Source organism: Lithobates pipiens, unplaced genomic scaffold (genome assembly GCF_037356315.1).
Source record: "Lithobates pipiens isolate NorthernLeopardFrog02 unplaced genomic scaffold, aLitPip1_a1.2 Scaffold_13, whole genome shotgun sequence".
Taxonomy (NCBI): domain Eukaryota; kingdom Metazoa; phylum Chordata; class Amphibia; order Anura; family Ranidae; genus Lithobates; species Lithobates pipiens.
This window is the reverse complement of record NW_027507718.1, coordinates 455,235,816-455,260,879: the sequence shown is the minus strand read 5'-3', so window position 1 is coordinate 455,260,879 and position 25,064 is coordinate 455,235,816. Positions and strand designations below refer to the sequence as shown.

Sequence of the window (25,064 nt, the reverse complement as noted above, 5' to 3'; positions counted from 1 at the left end):
AGAGAGAGAGGGCGTTGCTGGGCCGCAGCTTCGTGTATAAATGAACATACAGAGCAGTGGCTCGGCTCGTGTGCCCCCATAGCAAGCTGCTTGGTGTGGGGGCATCCAACAGTAGGGAGGGGCCAAGAGAGCCAGCAAGGGATCCAAGAAGGGGACGATCCGGGCTGCTCTGTGCAAAACCACTGCACAGAGCGGGTAAGTATGACATGTTTGTTATTTTTAAAGAGAAAAAAAAGAGATTTTAGTATCACTTTATGGGCCGGTTCCCACCATAAAAACGGTGCATCTGGGTACATTCGGTTTTGTGCATTCCCACACAATTTTGGCAGCTTATTATTGCCAATAGACTGTTGAACATGTAGGAAATAATAAAAAGTATAGCAGGCACAGTTTTATAAATTGTGTTACACTACACAGCATGGTACTGATGGCCATGAAAGCATCTGCATTTGCCAGATGCATGGGGGTGCCATTAGGCGTTATTGGCACCTGCACACAGGGGGCAGCATGTTTCTGTGTGGTGTGGAATATGCACAAGGAAACGTTTATATCCCACATTGCCAGTGTAGTGAATCAGCCTTAAGAGACAAGAACAAGATGCATGAAAAGATACAATATAGTCAGACAGAAAGTTATTTAGGGCAAATAATCTTAACCTGTGATCAGACAAAATAAAAATGAAGTACAAATTATTTATGCTTAAATGGTCTGTGCAGATGCTCCATTTTTTCTATTTTAATTTTGTAGTTTGTGCCGATGTTTTCATGTAAAATAATTTGCACTTGTCAGTTCTGACAAGAGTTGCTATGACAGTGGGACTAGGTAAACTTTGAATATTTACATGTCGCTGGCACATCGCATTAATTCCTCATCTGGCAGTGACATACCTTTCTCTGCTTTCTTGGTGTCTTGCTTTTCTAGGAGAAGGTAGCGTGGACTTTCAGGGAAAAAGGGTAAAACCATCAGCTGTATCACAGCTGGGATCAGAATAAATCCAAATAAGCAGGGCCATACGGATTCCTGAAAGATTGAAGAAAATTTTATTTTTAGTGACTAAATACATAAGAATCTTACTGACTGCTACTAGATTGGATCCCTGACACTTCCATCACTATGGCTGGGCAGCCAAGTACAGCCTGGAACTGATGGTGGGTTTCCCAGATCTCTTACCTGCGATACCATGACATATACATTATATTGTCAAAAGTATTGTGACGGTCGGAGATTCCAACAACCAAATCCATGGGATTTTCTCCATCAGATTTTGTCCGACGGATCTTGTCCGAAACCGTTGCATGCACACGGTCGGACAAAGTTGTCGGAAAATCCGATCTTTCAGAACGTGATGACGTAATTTCGTTACGATGGGACTACGTTCAGGCTAGTAGCCAATAGCTTTGATGTAGGAATTTGATCTGAGCGTGCGTGGCACTTTGTCCGATCGGAATTCTCTACACATGATCGGAGTATGTCCGATCGGAGCATTTTGTCGGAAAATATCTCCGGCAAGTTGGAAAATTTGGTCCGACGGATATTCCGACGGAAACAGTCCGATGCAGACCACACACAGTCGGAATATCTGACAAAACGCTCCGATCGGACACATTCCGTCGGAATCTCCAATCGTGTGTACAAGGGCTTAGACCGTAGGGTTTGATACTGAGTGGACCCACCCTTTTCATCTATAACAGCTTTAACTCTGCTGGGAAGGCTGTCCACAAGGTTTAGGAGTGTGTCTATGGGAGTGTTTGGCCATTCTTCCAGAAGTGCATTTGTGAGGTCAAGTCAAGTTCCTCCACCCCAAACTCGCTCATTCATGTATGGACCTTGCTTTGTGCACTGGTGCGCAGTCATGTTGGAACAGGAAAGGGCCATCCCCAAACTGTTCCCACAAAGTTGGGAGCATGAAATTGTCCAAAATGTCTTGGTATGCTGACCTCTTAAGAGTTATCTTCACTGGAATTAAGGGGCCAAGCCCAACCCCTGAAAAACAACTCCACTCCATAATCCCCCCTCCACCAAATGATTTGGACCAGTGCACCAAGCAAGGTCCATAAAGACATGGATGAGCCATTTTGGGGTGGAGGAACTTGAATGGCCTGCACCTCAACCCAATAGAACACTTTTGGCATTAATTAGAGCGGAGACTGCGAGCCAGGCCTTCTCATCCAACATCAGTACCCAAGCTCACAAATGCGCTTTTAGGAGGAATGGTCAAAGAGACACATTCCTAAACCTAACATCTACTTGACTTTCTACAGCATACATTTCCCCCAAAAAAACGTCTTTACCATGCTTCAGTTATTTTTGAACACAGGAGCGATAGCCCTTATCCCCCCCCGTTCTCCTCCTGAACCTGCACCAATCCTCTTGCACCTGATCCTACCTTCCAGCACTGTGCTCTGGGGGGTTTGCCTGGATCTGTGGGATGCTGGGATTCCAATGAAATCTCAGGACAGCCATGCCCCTTCCAGGACGGTTCGGAGATATGTTGGGTGTACCTCTTGTGCGGAGCACGCTCATTAATGCCTGAGATCTGGCAGAGACTCATGTCATGGAAAAATCTAACATTAAGGCAGTTCCCCAGCTTAGAGATGAGCCTTCTCTGTGTGCAGTAATTAAAGTACAGAGTTCCTCTGAAAAGCGACTTATCCCATGTCACAACTCAGTGTGACTTGTATGTTTGCATCAGGAGGGACATGCTGAGCCTGCACCCACACCATCAGTCCAGCGTACCTCTCCCAAAAAGCAAACAATTGAGCTGCAAGTTTGAAAATGACTTGCTAAGCTATTGCTAGACTTGCCAGTCTTCATAAATTTGTTGCAAAATTGCAGCAAGTCCTCATTGTATGATTCCAAATTAACTTTATTTGCAAAGTCTTTCTGCAAGTCTGCTACAAGTTCTGGTTCAGTTATGTAGTTCAATAGTCATCCCACCACCTTTGACTTGCATAGTTCTTGCTGTAGACTCACCACTTTTGCTCTTGCCAGAGATTTGCCATGCAAATTTGCTACTGGTTGGAAAAGGGATTACTAAAACTTGTGCTTCGAAGTGCTCTGCAAATATACAACTTGCCAGTAAAAAATGTTCAGCAAGTTAACAAGACATGCCTCTTACACACAATCAGACATTTCCGACAACAAAACCGTGGAATTTTGTACGAAGGTTGTTGGCTCAAACTTGTTTGCATGCACACGGTCACACAAATGTTGGCCAACAATTACGAACGTAGTGACCTACTAGAGGTACTACGTGGTTTTTCAGCTCTTTAGCAACACTCTTTAGGCTCCTTCTGCTAATTTTGTGTTAGCAGAAGTTTGGTGAGTGTTGATTCGCGCTTTTCTTTTCGCATTTTTCAGTTCGTTTCTGAACAGCCATTCCTCAACCAGACATGTTGTGGAATCGGAGGAGATAACGTGATATTTATTATTGGCCTTGGAGTTATTGCGTTAACATTTTTTTTTTGTTGAATAATGATTTCATTTGGTATATTTTATATATTTTTGGATGCATAGAATGCACTTCTTGGTTAAGTTCTATTGGCAGATTGCGTATCAAATTTTTTTTTTTAACGCACAATAAAAAAAAATTGTGTACAATAATGCGTTTATGCGTTTTACTTCAAATGGCAGTTTGGGAGCAGGCAGTTACATTTAAAAAAAATACAATGTAAAATTGACAAGGGACACAAACATCTTTGATCTTATAAACTACAAGATAATGGTGTTTTTGCCCAAATAAAAAAAACAAAAAAAACATAATAATATCATTCTTGATATTACTAGAAAAAAAAGCCTTTGAAAATTCGTTTGCAATAACTCCATCAGTATCATCAGCAAAGCAGCAAATGTCCAATAGAGCATACACATGGTTGGCTTTTCCGCCAACAGTCTGACATCCAACATTTCCCATCGATCACATCGTGTGTACGGGGCTTAACAATTTAACACAAATTTGTGGCAAGTTATTCATACTATCTTGGCTGTTACCTCACTCCCAGTAACAGAATAGGGTTCCGCTGAGCACATAGCGTGGGTCACATGCATGGTCTCACTTAACTCCTTCCTGTACCTTGTGACCAGGCCATAGATCTCCATAACCCAGGTTCGGGTCCAGCTGCCATTGGATACCAGCCGCTAGGGAGGGAGACAGAATGTTGACCCCTTCACTACCGGAGGACCTGTCACCTTTACCAGGTACTACGCTTGTAGCTTGTTTCTTTACTTGGTTACCTATAGCAACTACACTGCTCTTCTTATCTTGCTGAGTTAACTCTTTTGTAGTAGTTTTACTTCACACCCCATAGTGCTTCACAGACCCAGGTCCTTTAGAATACACCAGAACCAACATGCACCCCTTTGAGTAACTTCAGACCAGGCTCCTAATGGTTAATAAAACATTACTGAACATGATGCAGCATACTGTTCAATATGAGCAACATCCTTCCCTGATCCGAACTAGAATAATGTAGTGGTCCAGGCAATCCATGATGGCATTGTCTATGGCTTGGATCCTCAATTGCTTAAACTGTTCCCAACCGGCCCATAGCCAAATGACAGCTACAGGGCGGTTGGATAACTCTGGGATGGCGTACAGTGATGTCCTCCCAGAAATCCACTCTTGCGCGGTCCCTGGGGCGCTCAACCAAGAATGTCCATGACCACCAGGTCCACAGGACCCGGCGCATCACGAATCACGGTAAACGTCCGCTGATCGTGGCCGTTTACCACGTGATCACTTGTTAACAAACGGTCGTCAGGTTCCTCTCTGCCATACTCTGCCAATACTCTGCTAATACCCTGCCAATACTCTGCAATACCCTGCCAATACTCTGCCATACCCTGCCAATACCCTGAGAATACTCTGCAATACCCTGCCAATACCCTGCCAATACCCTGCCAATACTCTGCAATACCCTGCCAATACTCTGCAATACTCTGCCAATACCCTGCCAATACCCTGCCAATACCCAGCAATACCCTGCCAATACTCTGCCATACCCTGCCAATACTCTGCTATACCCTGCCAATACTCTGCCATACCCAGCCGTACTCTGCAATACCCAGCCATACTCTGCAATAACCAGCCGTACCCTGCAATACCCAGCCATACCCAGCCATACTCAGCCATACCCAGCCATGCTCGGCCATGCTCAGCTGTACTCAGCCTCTGTATGTGGCCAGGCTGTGGAAGTCTCACACATGTGGTATTGCTGTACTCAGGAGGAGTAGGAGAATCTATTTTAGGATGTCATTTTTGGTATGTACATGCTATGTGTGAAATATGGTATAAATTGGAAACTTTGTGTTAAAAAAAATGCATTTTAACCACTTCCATATGATGTCCTTGAATTTGTGTGGGGATATGTAAATGATGTCTGCAGCTACAGGCATCATTCAGATATCAGCTTTTTCAGCCAGTGATTTCCTACACCATAAGAATGATCATAGTGGCTGTTTGGTATTTTTTTTATGTGGGGTCTTATTGACCCTATATCTCACTGTAAAGAGGACCAGTCATGCCATATTCCTATTACAAGGAATGTTTACATTCCTTGCAATAGGAATAAAAGTGATCAAAAAATAAATTTTGGGGGAAAAAGTGTCAAACTAAAATAAATAAAGTAAAATGAATAAAAAAAAGAATAATTTTAAATCGCCCCTGTCCCTGTGTGCTCGCATGCAGAAGCGACCGCATACGTAAGAAAATGGTGTTCAAACCACACATGCAAGGTATTGCTGCAAACTTTAGAGCGAGAGCAATAATTTTGGCTCTAGAACCTCCCCTGTAACTCAAAACATGTAACCAGTAAAACATTTAAAACATCACCTATGGGTATTTTTAAGTAGCAAAGTTTGGCGCCATTCCACGAGTGTGTGCAATTTTGAAGGGTGACATGTTAGGTATCTATTTACTCAGCGTAACTTCCCATCTTGCACATTATGCAAAAACATTGGGCTAACTTTACTGTTTCTTTTTTTTTTAAAGCACAAAACTGTTTTTGTTCCCAAAAAAATGCACTTGGAAAAATTGCTGCGCAAATACTGTGAGAGATAAAAAAAAAAGTTGCAATGACAGCCATTGTATTCTCTAGGGTCTTTGCTAAAAAATCATATATAATGTTTTGGGGTTCTATGTAATTTTCTAGCAAATAAATGATGATTTTTACATGTAGGAGAGAAATGTCAGAATTGGCCTGGGTGCTCCAGAACGCCTGAAGGTGCTCCCTGCATGTTGGGCCTCTGTATGTGGCCACGCTGTGTAAAAGTCTCACACATGTGGTATCGCCATACTCAGGAGTAATAGCAGAATGTGTTTTGGGGTGTAATTTGTTGTATGCATATGCTGTGTGTGAGAAATAACCTGATAATATGACAATTTTGTGAAGAAAAAAAAAATCTTAAATTTTGCAAAGAATTGTGGGAAAAAATGACAACTTCAAAAACCTCACCATGCATCTTTCTAAATACCTTGCAATGTCTTCTTTCCAAAAAGGGGTCATTTGGGGGGTATTTGTACTTTTCTGGAATGTTACGGTATCAAGAAGAGGGCCGTCAGTACTTCAGGTGTGATCAATTTTCAGATATTGGCACCATAGCTTGTGTACTCTATAACTTTCACAAAGACCAAATAATATCCACCAATTTGTACTTATTTTTACCAAAGATATGTAGCAGTATAAATTTTGGACAAAATTTATGAAGAAAAATTACTAATTTGTTAAATTTTATAACAGAAATGAAGGAAAATTTATTTTTTTACCGAATTTTCTGTATTTTTTCTTTTATAGCGCAAAAAATAAAAACCCAGCGGTGATTAAATACCACCAAAAGAAAGCTCTATTTCTGTGAAAAAAAGGACAAAAACTTCATATTGGTACAGTGTTGCATGATTGAGTAATTGTCATTCAAAATGTGAGAGCACTGAAAGCTGAAAATTGGTCTGGTTAGGAAGGGGGTTTAAGTGCCCAGTGGTCAAGTGGTTAAGCAGCGCCACAAAGAGCCTGCAACACTTGAATCCACTGATACCCATTCTTTTCTCCGCTCCAGCATCCTCAGACCTTAGCTGTTCCTCCTTTTTATAGCACAGGTGGGCCGAATAGGACCAAAAGCCAGGGAACTGAGCTAAAACACTTAACCCTTTCCCCAGCCTGGGTCAGCTGCTGGCTAACTAAACCAGACATCTCAAGTCTCCCACAAGGTGTGGGAGCCTCTCGTATTTTGGGGGCAGCTCCTGGACACCCGCCAATGCTGCCCGATATCCTAGCTGCGGGGCTGATCCTGGATGGTCCCCTGGTTCACAGTCAGGGATGATCAATGCAACAGGAGGGACAGCTGTAAACACCAATCTCCCTGTACAGCTGACATCCGCTTCTCCTTCTCTCCCTCCCGCAGCTTCCCTCCTGCTGCACCGATCATCCCTGACTGTTTCTTGTATCCTCCTCCAGCCACCCTCTGTGTCCTTCTACTCCCCTGTTCTTCTTCCCCTGTTTTTCTACAGCTCCCCTCTGTGTCCTTTGCCCCCCCTTATTTTCCGGGTCTCCCTGTCCTTCTCCTGCGCCCCCTCATCCCCCACAGCCGGCTTCCCTCCTCTCCTCACCAACCAAGTGTGGGGATCTGTCAGGATGGCGAGCAGAGGAAGGGATTTTACTGAATTGTACACAGTGAGCGAGATCGCCCCTGTGTCCTGTGAAAACAGAGCAGAGTAACTTGTGTGTTACTCTGCTGAGTTTATGAATGGACAGGAGTAGGGATGAGCCGAACACCCCCCGGTTCGGTTCGCACCAGAACTTGCGAACGGCCCCCGCGTTCGTTACGAACGTTAGAACCCCATTGAAGTCTATGGGACTCGAACGTTCGAAATGGAAAGTGCTAATTTTAACGGCTAATATGCAAGATACTGTCCTAAAAAGGGTTTGGGGACCTGACTCCTGCCTCAGGGGACATGGGTCAATGCAAAAAAAAGTTTTAAAAACGGCCGTTTTGGCGGGAGCACTGATTTTAATGACGATTAAAGTGAAAAAAAAAAGTGAAATATTACTTTAAATATGGTGCCTGGGGGGTGTCTGTAGTATGCCTGTGAAATGCCACGTGTTTCCCGTGTTTAGAACAGTCCCTGCACAAAATGACATTTAACTGAAATAACACCATTTAAAACTGCTTGCGGTTTTAATGTTATATCTGGTTCCTGCAATATGGTTGAAAATCATTCAGAAAAATGGCATGGGTAGCCCTCCCTGCCCATTACCAGCCTATTTGGGTCTTGTACGCATATTAAGGGGAACCCTGTACCCATATTAAAAAAAGGAAATGCGTGTGGCCCCCAGGCCCTATATACTCAGAACAGCAGTATACAGGCGGTGCAAACAAGACAGGGACTGTGTAGGTTTGTTGTGTTAAGTTGAATCTGTTTGTAATTTTCAACTGGTACATTTTTAAAGTGTAGCTCCAGTCAAAAAAACTATTTTTAAGCTTTTTGGAAAACATAGGGAAGGGTTATCACCCCTGTATAATTTGTTTTGCCATCCGTCTTTTTTCATCTCACTTGCTGCTGTCTCCTTCCGTTTGCAAGTAGGAGATGTTTGTAAGTTGGATGTTTGAAAGTAGGGGCCTGCCCTATATTATAGCGGTATGTACTGGGTACAGAGCACGCAGACAGCACGCACTATCTCCTAACACTACTGACTGCAAGCTCTATTATTAACCACTTGACCACTGGGCACTTAAACACCCTTAATAACCAGACCAATTTTCAGCTTTTGGTGCTCTCACATTTTGAATGACAATTACTCAGTCATGCAACACTGGACCTATATGAAATGTTTGTCCTTTTTTTTCACACAAATAGAGCTTTCTTTTGGTGGTATTTAATCACCTCTCAGTTTTTTTATTTTTTGTGCTATAAAAGAAAAAAGACCGGAAATTCTGCGAAAAAATGAATTTTTCTTTGTTTCTGTTATAAAATTTTGCAGATTAGTAATTTTTTCTTCATAAATTTTTTTTTACTGGTTACATGTTTTGAGTTGCAGAGGAGGTCTAGGACTAGAATTATTGTTCTCGCTCTAACGTTCTCGGCAATACCTCACATGTGTGGTTTGAACACCGTTTTCATATGTGGGCGGGGCTTACGCATGCGTTCGCTTCTGCATGCGAGCACATGGGGACATGGGCGCTTTAATTTTTATTTTATATTTTATTGTTCATTTTACTTTATTTATTTTAGTTTGACATTTTTTTCCCCAAAAATATATTTTTGATCACTTTTATTCCTATTACAAGGAATGTAAACATCCCTTGTAATAGGAATATGGGGTGACAGGTCATCTTTACAGTGAAATCTGGGGGTCAATATGACCCCACATCTCACCTCTAGGCTGGGAAGCCTGAAATAAAAAATAAAAAAAAGATTCTGGCTTTGATCGTACTGGCGAGTTGGTAGAAGCACCGGAGGGCGGTGAGGGGTGGGGGGCGTCTATGGCTGGGTATTTCAGGGTATCACCGAGTATGGCTGGGTATCTCCGAGTATGGCTGGGTATCTCCGAGTATGGCTGGGTATGGCAATTTATGGCAGGGTATTGCAGAGTATTGGCGGGGTATTGGCGGGGTACTACAGAGTAATAGCAGGGTACTGCAGAGTATTGGGGAGTACTACAGAGTAATGGCAGGGTACTGCAGAGTAAAGGCAGGGTACTGCAGAGTAATGGGGGGTACTGCAGAGTAATGGCAGGGTACTGCAGAGTATGCACTGGTATTGCAGAGTATTGGCGGGGTATTGGCGGGGTACTACAGAGTAATAGCAGGGTACTGCAGAGTATTGGGGAGTACTACAGAGTAATGGCAGGGTACTGCAGAGTAAAGGCAGGGTACTGCAGAGTAATGGCAGGGTACTGCACTGCAGAGTAATGGCGGGGTACTGCAGAGTAATGGCGGGTACTGCAGAGTATTGGGGGGTACTGCAGAGTAATGGCAGGGTACTGCAGAGTAATGGGGGTTACTGCAGAGTAATGGGGGGTACTGCAGAGTAAAGGCAGGGTACTGCAGAGTAATGGGGGGTACTGCAGAGTAATGGCAGGGTACTGCAGAGTATGCACTGGTATTGCAGAGTATTGGCAGGGAATTGAGGGGTTAAATTCGGTGAGCAGCGATGTGGGCACTGCAGATGCAGCCCACATCGCTGCTGACACCGATCTCTTTCCCCTCCGCTGTACCGAGGTTTTGACGGAGCGATCACGTGATAAACGGCCGCGACGAGCGGCCGTTTACCGTGATCCGTGATGCGCCGGGTCCTGTGGACCCGGCGGTCACGGATGCTCTCGAGTGCGCGCCCCAGGGGGCGCGCGAGAGCAGAATTCTGGGAGGCCGTTAATTAACGGCCTCTCAGAGTTAAACAACCGCCCTGAAGCCGTTAATCGGCAATGGGCGGTTGTTAAGTGGTTAAAGATAGATCACTAGCTAGCTATATAGGTGAGGTGAATATAGTGTAGTGGTGTATACTGCGGTCAGGGCACAGACAATAACCACTACACAAGAGCAAGATAGGAAATCAGCCAAAAACGATTGGTGTGTAACTGTGTTGAAGGTACACAGAACACCCACTGCTTCAGATTCCAACACACTACACGAGGCCGCCTCAAAGGCGGCCTTATATAGTGTGGGGCGTGCACTACACAGCCTGAGCTATGATTGGCCACAGGCAGGATGCCTGTGGCCAATCATGGCTCTCCTCGCTGCTGGCGCTGCGATTGGCCAAGCATGCGGGGTCACAGTGCATGCTTGGCCAATCATGAGCCAGCAATGCACTGCGCCATCGCAGTGCATTGTGGTCCGCGCGCGCCATACAAATTTTGACGCGAACGGACCAAGAGTTCGGATTTCGCCGAACGCCCGAACAGCCAATGTTCGAGTCGAACGTACGTTCGACTCGAACACGAAGCTCATCCCTAGACAGGAGTCTCTGTCTCCTGTCCATTCATCTTCAATGCTGAGAAAGGTACTGGGGCATCTGTGTCCTCAGCCCTCAGCCTCTTTCTCTGTCTGAAAGGGGAGATGCCAGGGTTCTATTTAGACCCCTGATATCTTACCAAAGCCCCCCCCCCCCAACAGGGTTGATTTTAAAAAAATGCAAAAAATGTATAAAAAATTAATTGGAAACAAAAATTATCAAAAATTAAATTATAAAAAAAATCATAAAATAAAAGAAACTACTGACACCACCCCCTGCCTTACCAACACTGTCCACTGCCCCAACCCCCCCCCCCCCCCCAAAAAAAGCATTTCCACAGAAGCACTGTGAAAAAATATTCTAAAAAATGATTTAAAGAAAAGAATAAAAAACAAAATTGTAAAAAATAATAACAAAAATAAACTACTGACACACTGCTCTACTTACACTGTCCACTACCCCCACCCCAAATCACTGTGAAAAACAAAAAATAAAAAAATAAATTGTAAAAATTTTTTAAAAATAAAATTGTAAAAAAATAATAATAGAATGAAGAACTACTGACACCATCCACTGCCCTACTGACACCATCCTGCACATACTACTCACTGCTGTACACTCCACACGCCTCACATGCACATTATACCCACCTACATACACTCCGCACTCCTCCCCTGCACAAACTACCCACCGCCATACACTCCGCACTGTACATTCCCTATTTAACATTACTACATTCTGCACTATGTAAGACATCTCAGACTCTAGAAAACCACACCCCATTTAAGCCACGCTCAATATGTAGCACGGTTTAAGCCCACCTCCCTGAATGAGTTTTTGCAAGTTGGTATGTCTTCTAAAGTGTTACATAGTTTTCCACTTGTCTACAGGTATGTAGTTGTAGTCTGTTAGAAATAGCAACTGCAATCCAAAGCTGAACAATGAACATAGGATCATCTCAACCAACTCTGGTAAAGCCTCTTGGTTGAACATTGAGATGCATAGTATTCTCATAATAAAGTCGGTATAGAGCCCCAAGTGACATCATTACATACACATTTCACAGATGTGAGAAGTACAATAAAATGAAACGGTCTCAGTGATAATGAACTGCATCAGTAAGTCCAGCTCTAGGATTGCTGTTAGTAAAGGCCACAATCCAGCAGGTACAAAGACAAAACAATGGCAGTTGGATCCTATTATTATATGCAGCATATTACAAAATCAAGTTTCAGTGGAACAGGTGAAAGCAGCAAACAAGGTCTTGTGCTACCACACCTACATTGAGACATTTCACCATGGCTGGCTTCCTCAGAAGGTGTGAAAAGCATACTATCGATAGCTGTGTTAATTCATTTAAAAAGTTTAGTCTAGCAAACAGTAGTTTTCTTTTTAAAAGCTCAATTCTCTCTTTGTTAAACAAAGCTTTTATCCACCACTCCTTATACACCACTCAAGCATTTCAAATGTGTTAAAAGTTTGGCTACAATATTTGAATTTTTTTTATGTCCAATTTCTTCTTCCCATTCACAGAAGTGGCAGACTATTTTTCTTTCTTTATATTTTATTATATAAGAGTTTCTGCTTTTATACTACACAAATCTGCTTTGTTTATTCAAGTGTGTTGTGGAAACTGAACAGGCGGGCATAATATATTTGTGCTATCTGTATTTTATCCTTGGTTGCTTAGCTTTAACATGTTCATTTTTACAGTATGGATTTATTTTGAAATGAACAACATATAAGGATGGACACTGCATAAACTATTTTAACCACTTGACCACTGGGCACTTAACCACTTGACCACTGGGCACTTAAACACCCTTAATAACCAGACCAATTTTCAGCTTTCGGTGCTCTCACATTTTGAATCACAATTACTCAGTCATGTGAGGGCGTCTATGGCTGGGTATTGCAGGGTATCCCCGAGTATGGCTGGGTATCTCCGAGTATGGCTGGGTATCTCCGTGTATGGCTGGGTATTGCAGGGTATCTCCAAGTATGGCTGGGTATGGCAATTTATGGCAGGGTATTGCAGAGTATTTGCGGGTGTTGCAGAGTATTTGTGGGTATTGCAGAGTATTGGCGGGTATTGCAGAGTATTGGCGGGTATTGCAGAGTATTTGTGGGTATTGCAGAGTATTGGGTGGTATTGCAGAGTATTTGCTGGTACTGCAGAGTATTGGGGGGTATTGCAGAGTATTTGTGGGTATTGCAGAGTATTGGGGGGTATTTCAGAGTATTGGCAGGGAATTGAGGGGTTAAATTTCAGTGAGCAGCGATGTGGGCACTGCAGATGCAGCCCACAGCGCTGCTGTCACCGATCTCTTCCCCCTCCGCTGTACCAATCAGTACAGAGAGGGGGAGGGAGGAACCGGCGTCATAACATGACGCCGGTTTGTTTACAAGTGATCACAGTTTTCACACAAATAGAGCTTTCTTTTGGTGGTATTTAATCACCACTGGGTTTTTTATTTTTTGTGCTATAAAAGAAAAAAGACCAAAAATTCTGTAAAAAAATGAATTTTTCTTCATTTCTGTTATAAAATTTAGCAGATTAGTAATTTTTCTTCATAAATGTTGGCCAAAATTTATACTACTACATATCTTTGGTAAAAATAAGTACAAATTGGTGGATATTATTTGGTCTTTGTGAAAGTTATAGAGTCCACAAGCTGTGGTGCCAATATCTGAAAATTGATCACACCTGAAGGACTGACGGCCTATCTCATTTCTTCAGACCCTAACATGCCATAAAAGTACAAATACCCCTTTTTGGAAAGAAGACATTCCAAGGTATTTAGTAAGAGGCATGATGAGTTTTTTGAAGTTGTCATTTTTTTCTACAATTCTTTGCAAAATCAAGATTTTTTTTTCACAAAATTGTCATATTATCAGATTATTTCTCACACACAGCATATGCATACCACAAATTACACCCCACAACACATTCTGCTATTACTCCTGAGTATGGCGATACCACATGTATGAGACTTTTACACAGCGTGTCTACATACAGAGGCCCAACATGCAGGGAGCACCATCAGGCGTTCTGGAGCACCCAGGCCAATTCTGACATTTCTCTCCTACATGTAAAAATCATAATTTATTTGCTAGAAAATGTCATAGAACCCCAAAACATTATATATGTTTTTTAGAAAAGACCCTAGAGAATACAACGGTGGTCGTTGCAACTGATCACGCACGGTATTTGCTCAGCAATTTTTCGAGCGCGTTTTTTTGGGGGAAAAAAAAGTTTTGTGCTTAAAAAAAAAAAAAACAGTAAAGTTAGCCCTATGTTTTTGCATAATGTGAAAGATGAAGTTACGCTGAGTAAATAGATACCTGACATGTCACTCTTCAAAATTGCACATGCTCGTGGAATGGCGCTAAACGTCACTACTTAAAAATTCCCATAGGCGGCGCTTTAAATTTTTTTACTGGTTACATGATTTGAGGAGGTCTAGGGCCAAAATTATTATTATTGCTCTCACTCTAATGTTCACAGCGATACCTCACATGTGTGGTTTGAACACCATTTTCATATGTGGGCAGGACTTGCGTATGCGTTCGCTTTGGCAGTGGTGCTTTGTGGGCGCTTTTAACCCTTTTTTGCCAGCTAGCAGGGATTAAATGCAGTTCGCCTACTTCCCCCTGCATTCCAGTAAGTTTCAAAATACTGTATAGGGGGTTGGGAGACCCTGGGCTAAACATTCATGGAGCCTCAGCCAATCCTTGATCGACAGAGTGACCAGCAGGGAACTGTGGAGTGCATAAATAGTTTGGAGCCTAGAACAGCTGAGTCCTTTGCCCTGGTGGAGAGAGACCCAGCCTGGAGTTGCTGTCTGCCCTCCTGGTTGTTCAAAGTTATAGCTCAGGGAGAGCTGAAGGCCTACTGCTAAAGCATTGAGAAGAGTCAAGAGAAATTCTGTCAAGGATCTGGCCTGGAGACTCATGGTTCAGGGTCTGGCTGATACCGGAAGGAGGCGTCCATATATGCAAGGACAAAGTGAGTAGAGGTCAGAGAGTGAGAAATCCTAAAGAGTCTGACACTGCTTTACCTCTTCTTTGAGAGACTGATTTTGTCTCAGGGCTGTTTCCAGTGGGGGTTCCCCCTGAAGCTGTATTTTCACATATTCTGTTCTAGAGGTTAACTGTTACTACAAAGATTCCTCTGTTAGATATGTATTAGTCCTGGAGTATCCCAAAAAGACACCTCCTGCCTGGTTATTAGATGAAGAGACTGCTGTTCCTGGCTGTTGCGCACTTACTAGGGGACAGAACTTGGGACAAATAGCGGGACCTGTAGAGGGTATGGGCTCTACATATAAATATCATATATAAAACATTAGAAATAGATATTCTAACAAACTTCTAAAGTGGACATAGCTATAAAAAAAATCACTCCATATGTATTAAAGTATAACTATAGTGGTGGCTGTGTAGCAGTAGTGTGTTTTATTAGGGGTTAAATCAGCCAGTGAGGAAGAGATCTAATGCCTCCTCACCGCCTGCCAAATTCCTTCTGAAGAGTGTACTCTTTATCCTATTTGTCTATTTATATTAAATGTAAATTCATTTGGACGTCCACCCAACAGTCACCTGTTTTTCAACTTCTGCAATATTTTAGCTATTCCCTGGTGTGCAGAGGGCAATGCATATTTTAAATACTTTGATTTGGAGCTGTAGACTTTTTGCCCACCATGTGTGAGATTTGGTTTAGTTTCTTTAAAAAAAAAAGAAACTTAAAAAAACTGAGTAGCCCCCACCTTACAGTGCCAACCAGTGACTCGATAGCCATGCAGGCTGGTATCCCCATAGCAAGAGAGTGGTGAGCATGTGCCCCTCCAGCTATTTTTATACCAGCCCGCATAATCTTCAGCATTGGGGGGGGGGGGGCTTTTATTCATCTGCCAGAAATCAGCATGACACCAAAATAACAAGATTTACCCAGGCAAAATAGCTGCTACCAGTGGCGGAATTATAGGGGTCGCCAAGATCGCCATGGCGACCGGGCCCCTTGCTGCAGGGGGCCTTTGAGGGCCCCCTGTACTCTTCGATAGGAGGGGAGGCTGACAGGAGCTCCCCGATCATCAGCCGAACTGAAATCGGCACTGCGTGGGGAGCTCCGTTCTCACATTAGCCTAAGTAAAAGCACAGTGTGTGCTCTTTGTCTCCCCCTAGAGTGCAGTACCCAGCAGGAAAAGCAGAGGTAAATGTCTGCCGTTTTTTTTTGTTTTTTTTTATAATTCTATCTACTGTATTTGTCTTTATATGTGTGTGTGTGTGTGTGTGTGTGTGTGTGTGTGTGTGAGCATGCCTGTATGTGTGTGTGTGTGAGCATGCTTGTATGTGTGTGTGTGAGCATGCATGTATGTGTGCGTGTGAGCATGCATGTATGTGTGCGTGTGAGCATGCTTGTGTGTGTGTGTGTGTGTGTGTGTGTGAGCATGCTTATATGTGTGTGTGTGAGTGTGTGTGCATACTTGTATGTGTGTGTGTGAGCATGCTTGTATGTGTGTGTGTGAGCATGCTTGTATGTGTGCGTGTGAGCATGCTTGTATGTGTGCGTGTGAGCATGCTTGTATGTGTGCGTGTGAGCATGCATGTATGTGTGCATGTGAGCATGTATGTGTGCGTGGGAGCATGCATGTATGTGTGTGTGTGAGCAGTGAGCATGCATGTATGTGTGCATATGTGCATGCTTGTATGTGTGTGTGTGAGCATGCTTACATGTGTGTGAGTGTGTGTGCATGCTTGTATGTGTGTGTGTGTGAGCATGCTTGTATGTGTGTGTGCATGCATGTATGTGTGTGTGTGCATGCTTGTATGTGTGCGCGAGCATGCATGTGTGTGTGTGTGTGTGAGCATGCTTGTATGTGTGTGTGAGCATGCTTGTATGTGTGTGTGAGCATGCGTGTATGTGTGTGTGAGCATGCTTGTATGTGTGTGTGTGTGAGCATGCTTGTATGTGTGAGCATGCTTGTATGTGTGTGTGTGAGCATGCTTGTATGTGTGTGTGTGAGCATGCATGTATGTGTGTGTGTGTGAGCATGCATGTGTGTGTGTGAGCATGCATGTATGTGTGTGTGTGTGTGTGTGTGTGTGTGTGTGTGAGCATGCTTGTATGTGTGAGCATGCTTGTATGTGTGTGTGCGAGCATGCTTGTATGTGTGTGTGTGTGAGCATGCTTGTGTGTGTGTGAGGATGCTTGTATGTGTGCGTGCGAGCATGCATGTATGTGTGCGTGTGAGCATGCATGTATGTGTGTGTGTGTGAGCATGCTTGTATGTGTGTGTGTGAGCATGCATGTATGTGTGTGAGCAGTGAGCATGCATGTATGTGTGCATGCTTGTATGTGTGTGTGTGAGCATGTATGTGTGCATGTGTGTGTGTGCATGTGTGTGCATGTATGTGTGTGTGAGCATGCATGTGTGTGTGTGTGTGTGAGCATGCATGTATGTGTGTGTGTGAGCATGCATGTATGTGTGTGTGTGAGCATGCTTGTATGTGTGTGTGTGTGTGTGTTCATATATGTATGTGTGCATGTATATGAGTGTGCATGTATGTATGTATGTGAATGTGCATGTGTTTATCAGTGGCGGAGCATCCAAAAGGGCGCACAGGTACCGCCCCCTCTCTCCAGCCACCCCCTCTATGACCAATGGATAAATTCATGCATAGCATAGCATGAATCTATCCATGGCCACCGCTGCCACCCCCATATTTAGGTGTCTGGTCCCTTTTGGGGTGTCGGGTGTCTGAATTACAGCAGCGGGGGGTGTTTTTGCAGCACCTGATTAGAGCCATAGGCTCTAATAGGCTTCAAAATAGGTGAACTGCGAGCGCCATGCTTGACGCTCACAGTCCACCCAGGTGTGTTAGAAAAGTGAATTAATATTCACTTTCCTAACACTAAACCGCCTCTCCACCAATCGGGTCTGTTATCCATCACCTGATAGGCGTCCAATAGCTGCGCCTATCATTTCAGACAATCAGGAGGAGAGGACGGGAGATGAGGATGGCAGGAGATGCATGGAGGACCCCGCTAATGGCCGTTACCCGCTGCCCCACCAAGACAGGGTAAGTGGCAGGCAGACAGCGAGCGGGCGGTGGGGATTCACAGTGGCAGCATTTGATGGACACACCAACAGCATTTGATGTGCACAGTGGCTCCATTTGATGGCCACAGTGGCAGAGCTTGATGGGCACAGTGGCAGAGCTTGATGGGCACAGTGGCTCCATTTGATGGCCACAGTGGCAGAGCTTGATGGGCACAGTGGCAGAGCTTGATGGGCACAGTGGCAGCATTTGATGGGCACACTGGTGGCATTTGATGGCACAGCGGCAGAGTTTGATGGGCACAGTGATGACATTTGATGGCACAGTGGTGGCGTTTGATGGTACAGTGGCTGTAATTTATGTTTTTTTCTGAATTTTTCAGTTTGCTTGCACCCCCCTAAAAATTTTGAGCACCAGCTGCCACTGGTTTATATGTGTGTGCATATGTGAATTTTCCTTCCTGCAGCCGCTGAATGCCTGTGGGTGGGAGAGGAGAAAAAGCGGGGGGAAATGGAGAAATCGGTTCCTTTATAGGGCAGCCACCCACTTGGGACCGGGCCCTGGTGTTCCACCATCGGGCTCGGAGAAAAGAGCCCTGTACGGAGGTGGGGGGGGGCCCTCCATGGTTTCTTGCATCGGGGCCCTGAAGGTTCTAGTTACGCCACTGGCTGCTACTGTACTATCAAGATTCGCTACACATTCAACATGAGAAGAATTAACATAACAAGACTCCCCCATCATATACCACATAATACACAGAGCAAATTGGATCAGAAAATGTTGGGATAATCCCTTGAATCTCACTCAAGTTAATTAATACATTACTGATTTTCTGATTTCTAAGACTTCAACGGGGTTCAAAGTTTGCTGAACCCACCCTAAACCAAACCCAATCACATTTTCCTCATTACTAGTAAAGTAACAGCATTTTCCTCTTATGCACAAGTGTTCTCTGCAATATGCAGAAAACTCACAGCAGGACATTGAAGGCTCCACACCATACTGTGTATTTTATAAATGCATAATAGAGAATTACATTGATGTCCTGGGGTGTGCAGAAAGTGGACACAGCCCTCCATTATAAATAAGCTGCATAGTCAACCCATGCCAAAGGTATCTGATCAAACCAAGATGATCAGATTACAAAATCCTCATTGCTTCTAGTGTATGTTGTTACACAGTGGGAAGAACAGCATCAGCTCCTCTCACTGTGCCTGGGGAAGCTGATGGCACCAGTTGCATCTTTGTCGGGCTCCCCGATCAGATGGGACAGCCCAGGAAAAGGCAGCAGCGGAAGGGGGGGGGGGGGGTGCCCCATTCCATTGCCTGTAAAAGTGATCCAGTGGCTGTATATCTGCTCGGATCACTTTTGCCTGATAGGGAATCGCTGGCTGTAACAAATGGTACCAAATGGTTTGTAGCCTCAGCCATGATCTCAGTATAACTACTTAAACCTTAAGCAGTTTAAAATTGGATGGGAAGTGGTTAAAGACTTTGCTGCCACAAGACTGCACGCAGAAGTTCCAAGTGTGCTCTTCCCCTAATAAATATTTCAGGAGAGTCAGTGTCATTTCAGAAGTATTGTTTACTTTGTGGCAACAGGATGTGCATTTGGTCATTGCAGCACTAAAAGGAGAAGAGTACAAGAACGGGGATCATTATCTAAAGCAGAGAATTCCCCAATGAGCTCCATTGTTTACACTTCTTTAGCTCCAACGCTGTCTCCAGGATTAAAACAAATTTGAAGTTTTAATTAGTTGATTGTACATCAATTTTAGGGAATAGATTAAAAATGACTTATTTTGTAATGACTTATTTTTTGTATGAGTCAGAGAGAAGACAAGTGGAAGAGAGAGGAAAAGTAATGGAGGGCACAAGGGAAGAGAAGAGATAGTGAAATGAGAAGTTAGAGAAAGGGGGGAAATGTTGAAAGCTAAAAGAACTGTTTCATACTGAATACTGCTGACTGCACATCTTGGTATTTCATTTTATGACCAAACTAAATCCTGTAGGACTTCATTAGTACAGCCAGTGACCTTTCATACCTAGTGACAGTAGTGTCAAGTCTCCTCCATTTTTTTGCAAGGGATTCACTTTTGGGTTTATTTTGTTTTTTATTTATGGAACTGTCTTTAGTTATTTGTCATTTCATGCCATCATTTTCGACCAATTGGGAATTTATGTTTAGGAGTCATTGCTCACTGCACAGTGATTTTGTTGCTTAATACTTTTATGGTATAAACACTTGGGTAATCTCTGGATGTATCTCAACTATAGTATGCAAATACTGGTTTTGGGTGAATGCAGTGTTCTAACAAGGCGCGCCAACATCTCTTACCACCATACAGTCAAATGTCTCTGTAGTGGATGTTTTTTAAAACTCTCTCCATGTCCATTGTCACTGTCCATGCTATTACAAGGGATGCTATTCATCTTTTGTGATAGCAATAAAGTTGATAAAAAAAAAGAGGTGTAGTGTAAAAATTAATAAATAAATAAATTAAATTATAAAATAAACACATTTTTTTAAAGCGCCCGTCCCCTATGCTCATGCAAAAATGCAAACAAGTACGTAGGCCCAATAGACATGTGTAAACAGTGATTACATCTCTGCAAAAGCCAGAGCAAGAGCAATAATTCTAGTGCCAGACCTCCTCTGTAACTCTAAAACTGGTAACCTGTAAATGCTTTTAAAGTGTTGTCTATGGAGATTTTTAGGTACTATAGTTTGGTGCAATTCCACGGGCCTATGCATTTTTAAAGCATGACTTGTAAGGTATCTATTTACTCAGCTTAACATTCTCTTTTATGTTCTATGAAAAATGCATATTATGTGGTGTTTGTGTTCACTAAAAGTGTATTTTTCCTGAAAATGTCTGATGAACTGCTGCGCAAATAGTGTGCTACATAAAAATTGTACTACCATTTTATTATCCAGGGTCTCGGCTTAAAAAAATATAAAGTATAATGTTTTGGGGTTCTAAGTAATTTTCCACCCAAAAAAATGCTGATTTTTACATGACAGAAATGTAAGAATTGGCCTTGACTGGAACTGGTAAAATACACCTCATAAAATATGCCCTAAACCTGCTGCATGGAGCACATTGTTAACCTCATGAGAAGCCATGTAACACTCATACTGCGGTGTGAAAATTTTAAAGTGGCAAATTGGCTGTTCTTTTCTGTGCTCGTTCATACATGTAAAACTGTTCTAGGACTTTAAATGGGGTGTTTTGTCTGCAGCAATATATAACTGATAGAACCATTTAACACAGTCTAGCAACAACTACAGCTGAAGAGTAGACTAGATGAAATCCAGAACAAAGAAAGCATAAAATGCAATATTAGTACAGTGCATTAAAGATAAAATTAAATAAAAATAAAATAAAGCAGAACTCCAGCCCAAAATAATAAGAATAAAAAAATGAATAGCCTTTAAAAGCTAAAATTCAAAATCAACTATTGCTGCAATATTCATCTTCAATCTAGGGATTTTTCATGCACTACTTTGTCTGCCACCAGATGTCCCTCAGTATGATGACTAGCTTCATTCATCTCACCTCCTCTAAATCAGGGGTATAGAACCTTTTGACTTTCCTGGGCTTGTCTTGGGCCATACATAAAATACACTAACAATAAGGACAGCTGATGAGCAGAAATATTCAGGCACATCAAACGATCGCTGATATAGATAATGTACCTGGAAGAAATAGAATGCTGGATAGCCACACTCCAAAAAAAGTTCACCTTTATTTAAATGGATATCAAAGCATCACGGGGCAATACAGACTAACTACACAGCTGCTGACGTGTTTCACATCAGATATGGTGCTTAGTCATAGCTCAAATAATGTACCTATCTGAGTAATAACACTTCCTTTTTTTGTAGTATTTTTTATTTTAAAAGTAAAAGAGGGCAACATAAAACTAGTGTGATATTTGATACTGTTTTTGATAACCTAACATATCAATATCTGGTTGGATGGATATTAGGGATACACTGATACCAACGAGTACGGTACCGATACTTTTTTTTTAGTACTAGCCGATACCAATTACCGATTCCTACTGCAACTGTTTTGTTTTTACTTCAGCTGTCAGCAAAAGCATTGAAAATGTATTTACACTTCCAGTTCCAGTGCCGTATGTAGGAACGCAGAGGCTTAGCCAGCAAAACGGTATCAGCTTACTAAACCCAGGGACAACTCTCCCCCCCACCAGACAGCCTCCACAGAACCCCTGTGTTGCAGTGGATGGAGCGGTACTTGTCACAGGAGCGATCACGCTCTGGATCCCACTGGAGGGACGCTTCTCCCTCCGCCTCAGGAACTTCAGGGAGATCTAAAATGGCCTCTGCAGCATTTGCATCTCCCCTTACACAAACTGCTCTGCAGCCACAGCTCACAGGCAATCCCAGTGAGAGGAATGATGATATGCACAGTGCACACATGGATGCCAGTGAGACAGGTCACCAGGTAATCCCTAGCTTCCTATGACAAAATAGCCCAAGCTGTGGGAGCCTTGCTTTCCCCCACAATCACAGCCGCAGTGGACAAAGAAGTATCTGCAGGCATCCTGCAGCTCCGCAAAGAGCTTGGTGACCATTCTCAGAGGATAATGGAGGCTGAGCAGCGGAAGACGCACAGTGTAGCATGAATGCGACTTTAGAAAAATGTACTCAAGCCCAGCAGCTTTTGCGCGAACGAATGGAAGATTTGGAGAATCGCTCCAGAAGGAATAACCTCCAGATAATAGGACTCCCCGAGTCTTTTAAGCATGGCTCACTCCTTGATATCTGCACCTCTGCCCTCCCGGAAGCCCTCGGTTTATACCACAGATGCACTGTGGATTGGAGCCCCATCAAACAAACAAAATCGCTCTAGGCCAATTTTTGCAAAATATATGAGGTATGCAGATTGCACGATGATGATAGAGGGTCACAAACTTCTCATCTGTTCAGATTATTCTGCTGAAGTATCACACAAATGCAAAGAGTTCCAACCTTTGTGTGCAGAATTATTTAAACGTACCGTCTATTTCACGTTAGCCTATCCTGCAGTCCTCTGTTTACAAGCCCCAGATGGGGAACAGCTCACATTTAAATCTCCTGAAAATGCAACTGCTTTCCTGCACACGCTTTCATCACCAGCCAAGTGCCCGTCTTCTGACACATACAAAGAAAGAGTGAAAAGTGGGCCCAGGGAGCAAAGAAGCCCCAGAATGGATCCGCCAAAATGTCTCAAACACACCTCCTTACTGGATCAACTCACTCATCGCTGATATCAGATAAAATGAGAGCCCATCACCAGTGGCAGTGACGGACGTATCCTTTCTGCTGGAACCCTGATCCGCCAGGATCCAATCGCTTCTTCTAGGTTTATAGGTCTTCTAGGTTTATACGCCAAGAGTAATCCTAAAAATGCTTCATGTTACTCCCCAGTTGAGTTTCTCTCATTGATTTATTGAGTATCTGTTCCTATGTTCCGAGTTCCAAATCTTTCATATGCAATCTTCTCTATGTTTTTGAAATGCTCTTTGCTATACTCCTTGCCACTAGAACCCGCTACGGGTCTTCTCTTTAGCGAGGCCCCTATGCTCTTTGGCCTCTTAGCTCACCCAATAGGGAAATTCTGCAAGCCAGGGGATGGTGGAACTCCTCTCCCAGATATACCTTACTCTCTGGGGGGGGGGGATTCCTCACCCTTATAACACATCTCTGTGGCCTGTGTACTTGTGGTCTGTAAAGCGGTGTAATGAGCATACGGAAAAAAGTGAAGTCTCAAGAATGTTTATATCTCTATATCTCAAGCTTATTCTATTTTGCTTTTCTTTCCTCTTCTATTTCTTTCTGCCTCACTCTCTCAAGAAGGGATGGTTCCACCGATTAAGGATCTGGAAAATTGCAACACCTTGCCAGCCTCCTTTGGCAGATTGTACTGCACAGGTAATATGCACACTCTACCCCATACATTATCTCCATTCAACCTAATCCATGGCCAGTATACGCATAACATCCTGGAATGTTAAGGGGTTGCACTCCCTTACTAAGAGAATGAAGGTCCTTAGACACCTAAGTAGATTGAAATCTGACATAGCATTGCTCCAGGAGACACACTTAGCGGAACGCGATTTTTTCTGAATGCAAAAGTTATGGGTAGGCAGGGTGATAGGGTCAGCTTCTAAAGGCCTCAAAGCAGATACACTCATACTTCTTCATAAAAAATTGACATGCGATGTAGTATCAGTTCACAGCAATGAGGATGGAAGGTCAGTATCAATCCACCTTCAATTCCCATCCGGAGAAATCAGGATAACCAACATTTATGCACCTAACTCCCCAGACAAATCCTACTTCACCAACCTCACAACTCAATTAGCGACATACACACAATCTTGGCTCTTCCTCTTCTCTGAGTGCCCCCATAGCAAGCCGCTTGCTATGGGGGCACTTGCACAGACTCTATTCAGAGCCAGGCTGTGTTCATTCATAGATACACATAGTGCGGTTTGCCCTCGCCCCTCCTCACAGGATTTGACTGACATCAGCATAAGCCAATAGCTCCCACTGCTGCTGAGTCTCTTGTGAGAATAGAAAGAGGGGGGAACATTTGCTGCAGACAAGCACAGCTCTGGATCGAGATTGGGCTCAGCTCAGATACATTTTTAAAGTGGTTGTAAACCCTTACAACACACTTTGACCTACATGTAAGCCTAGATTAAGGCTTACCTGTAGGTCCAAGAAATATCTCCTAAACCTATACGGTTTAGGAGATATTTGCCTGAAGGCAGGCACCGCTGTCTATGGCGCATGCGGACAGAGATGCCGCGCGTGTCGTCTCCCATGCGCATGCGCGGAAGTGACGTCATCGCGGCTTCGCCGAATGACAGCGGCGCAGCTGCGAGACCCCACCGAGAAGATGGATGTGCTGGACTACAGGGGACAGCGGTGACTTCGCTGGCTCCTGTGTCAGGTAAGTGACACATAATGGACTACTATGCGATGCATAGTAGTACATTATGCTTTGCCTTTGCAGGGAATGAAAGAGGAAGTAAACTCATC

The 25,064-nt window shown here is 43.5% G+C and overlaps 1 protein-coding gene across 1 annotated transcript in view; it reads right to left on the bottom strand.

Annotated features, from left to right (window-relative positions):
- SLC2A9 (solute carrier family 2 member 9) overlaps positions 1-25,064 on the bottom strand; it is a 593,533-nt gene that overhangs the window by 380,934 nt on the left and 187,535 nt on the right. The window contains exon 7 of the mRNA XM_077477785.1: positions 888-1,020. Within this exon, the coding sequence (XP_077333911.1) occupies positions 888-1,020 (133 nt within the window). The remainder of the gene's footprint in view (positions 1-887; positions 1,021-25,064) is intronic.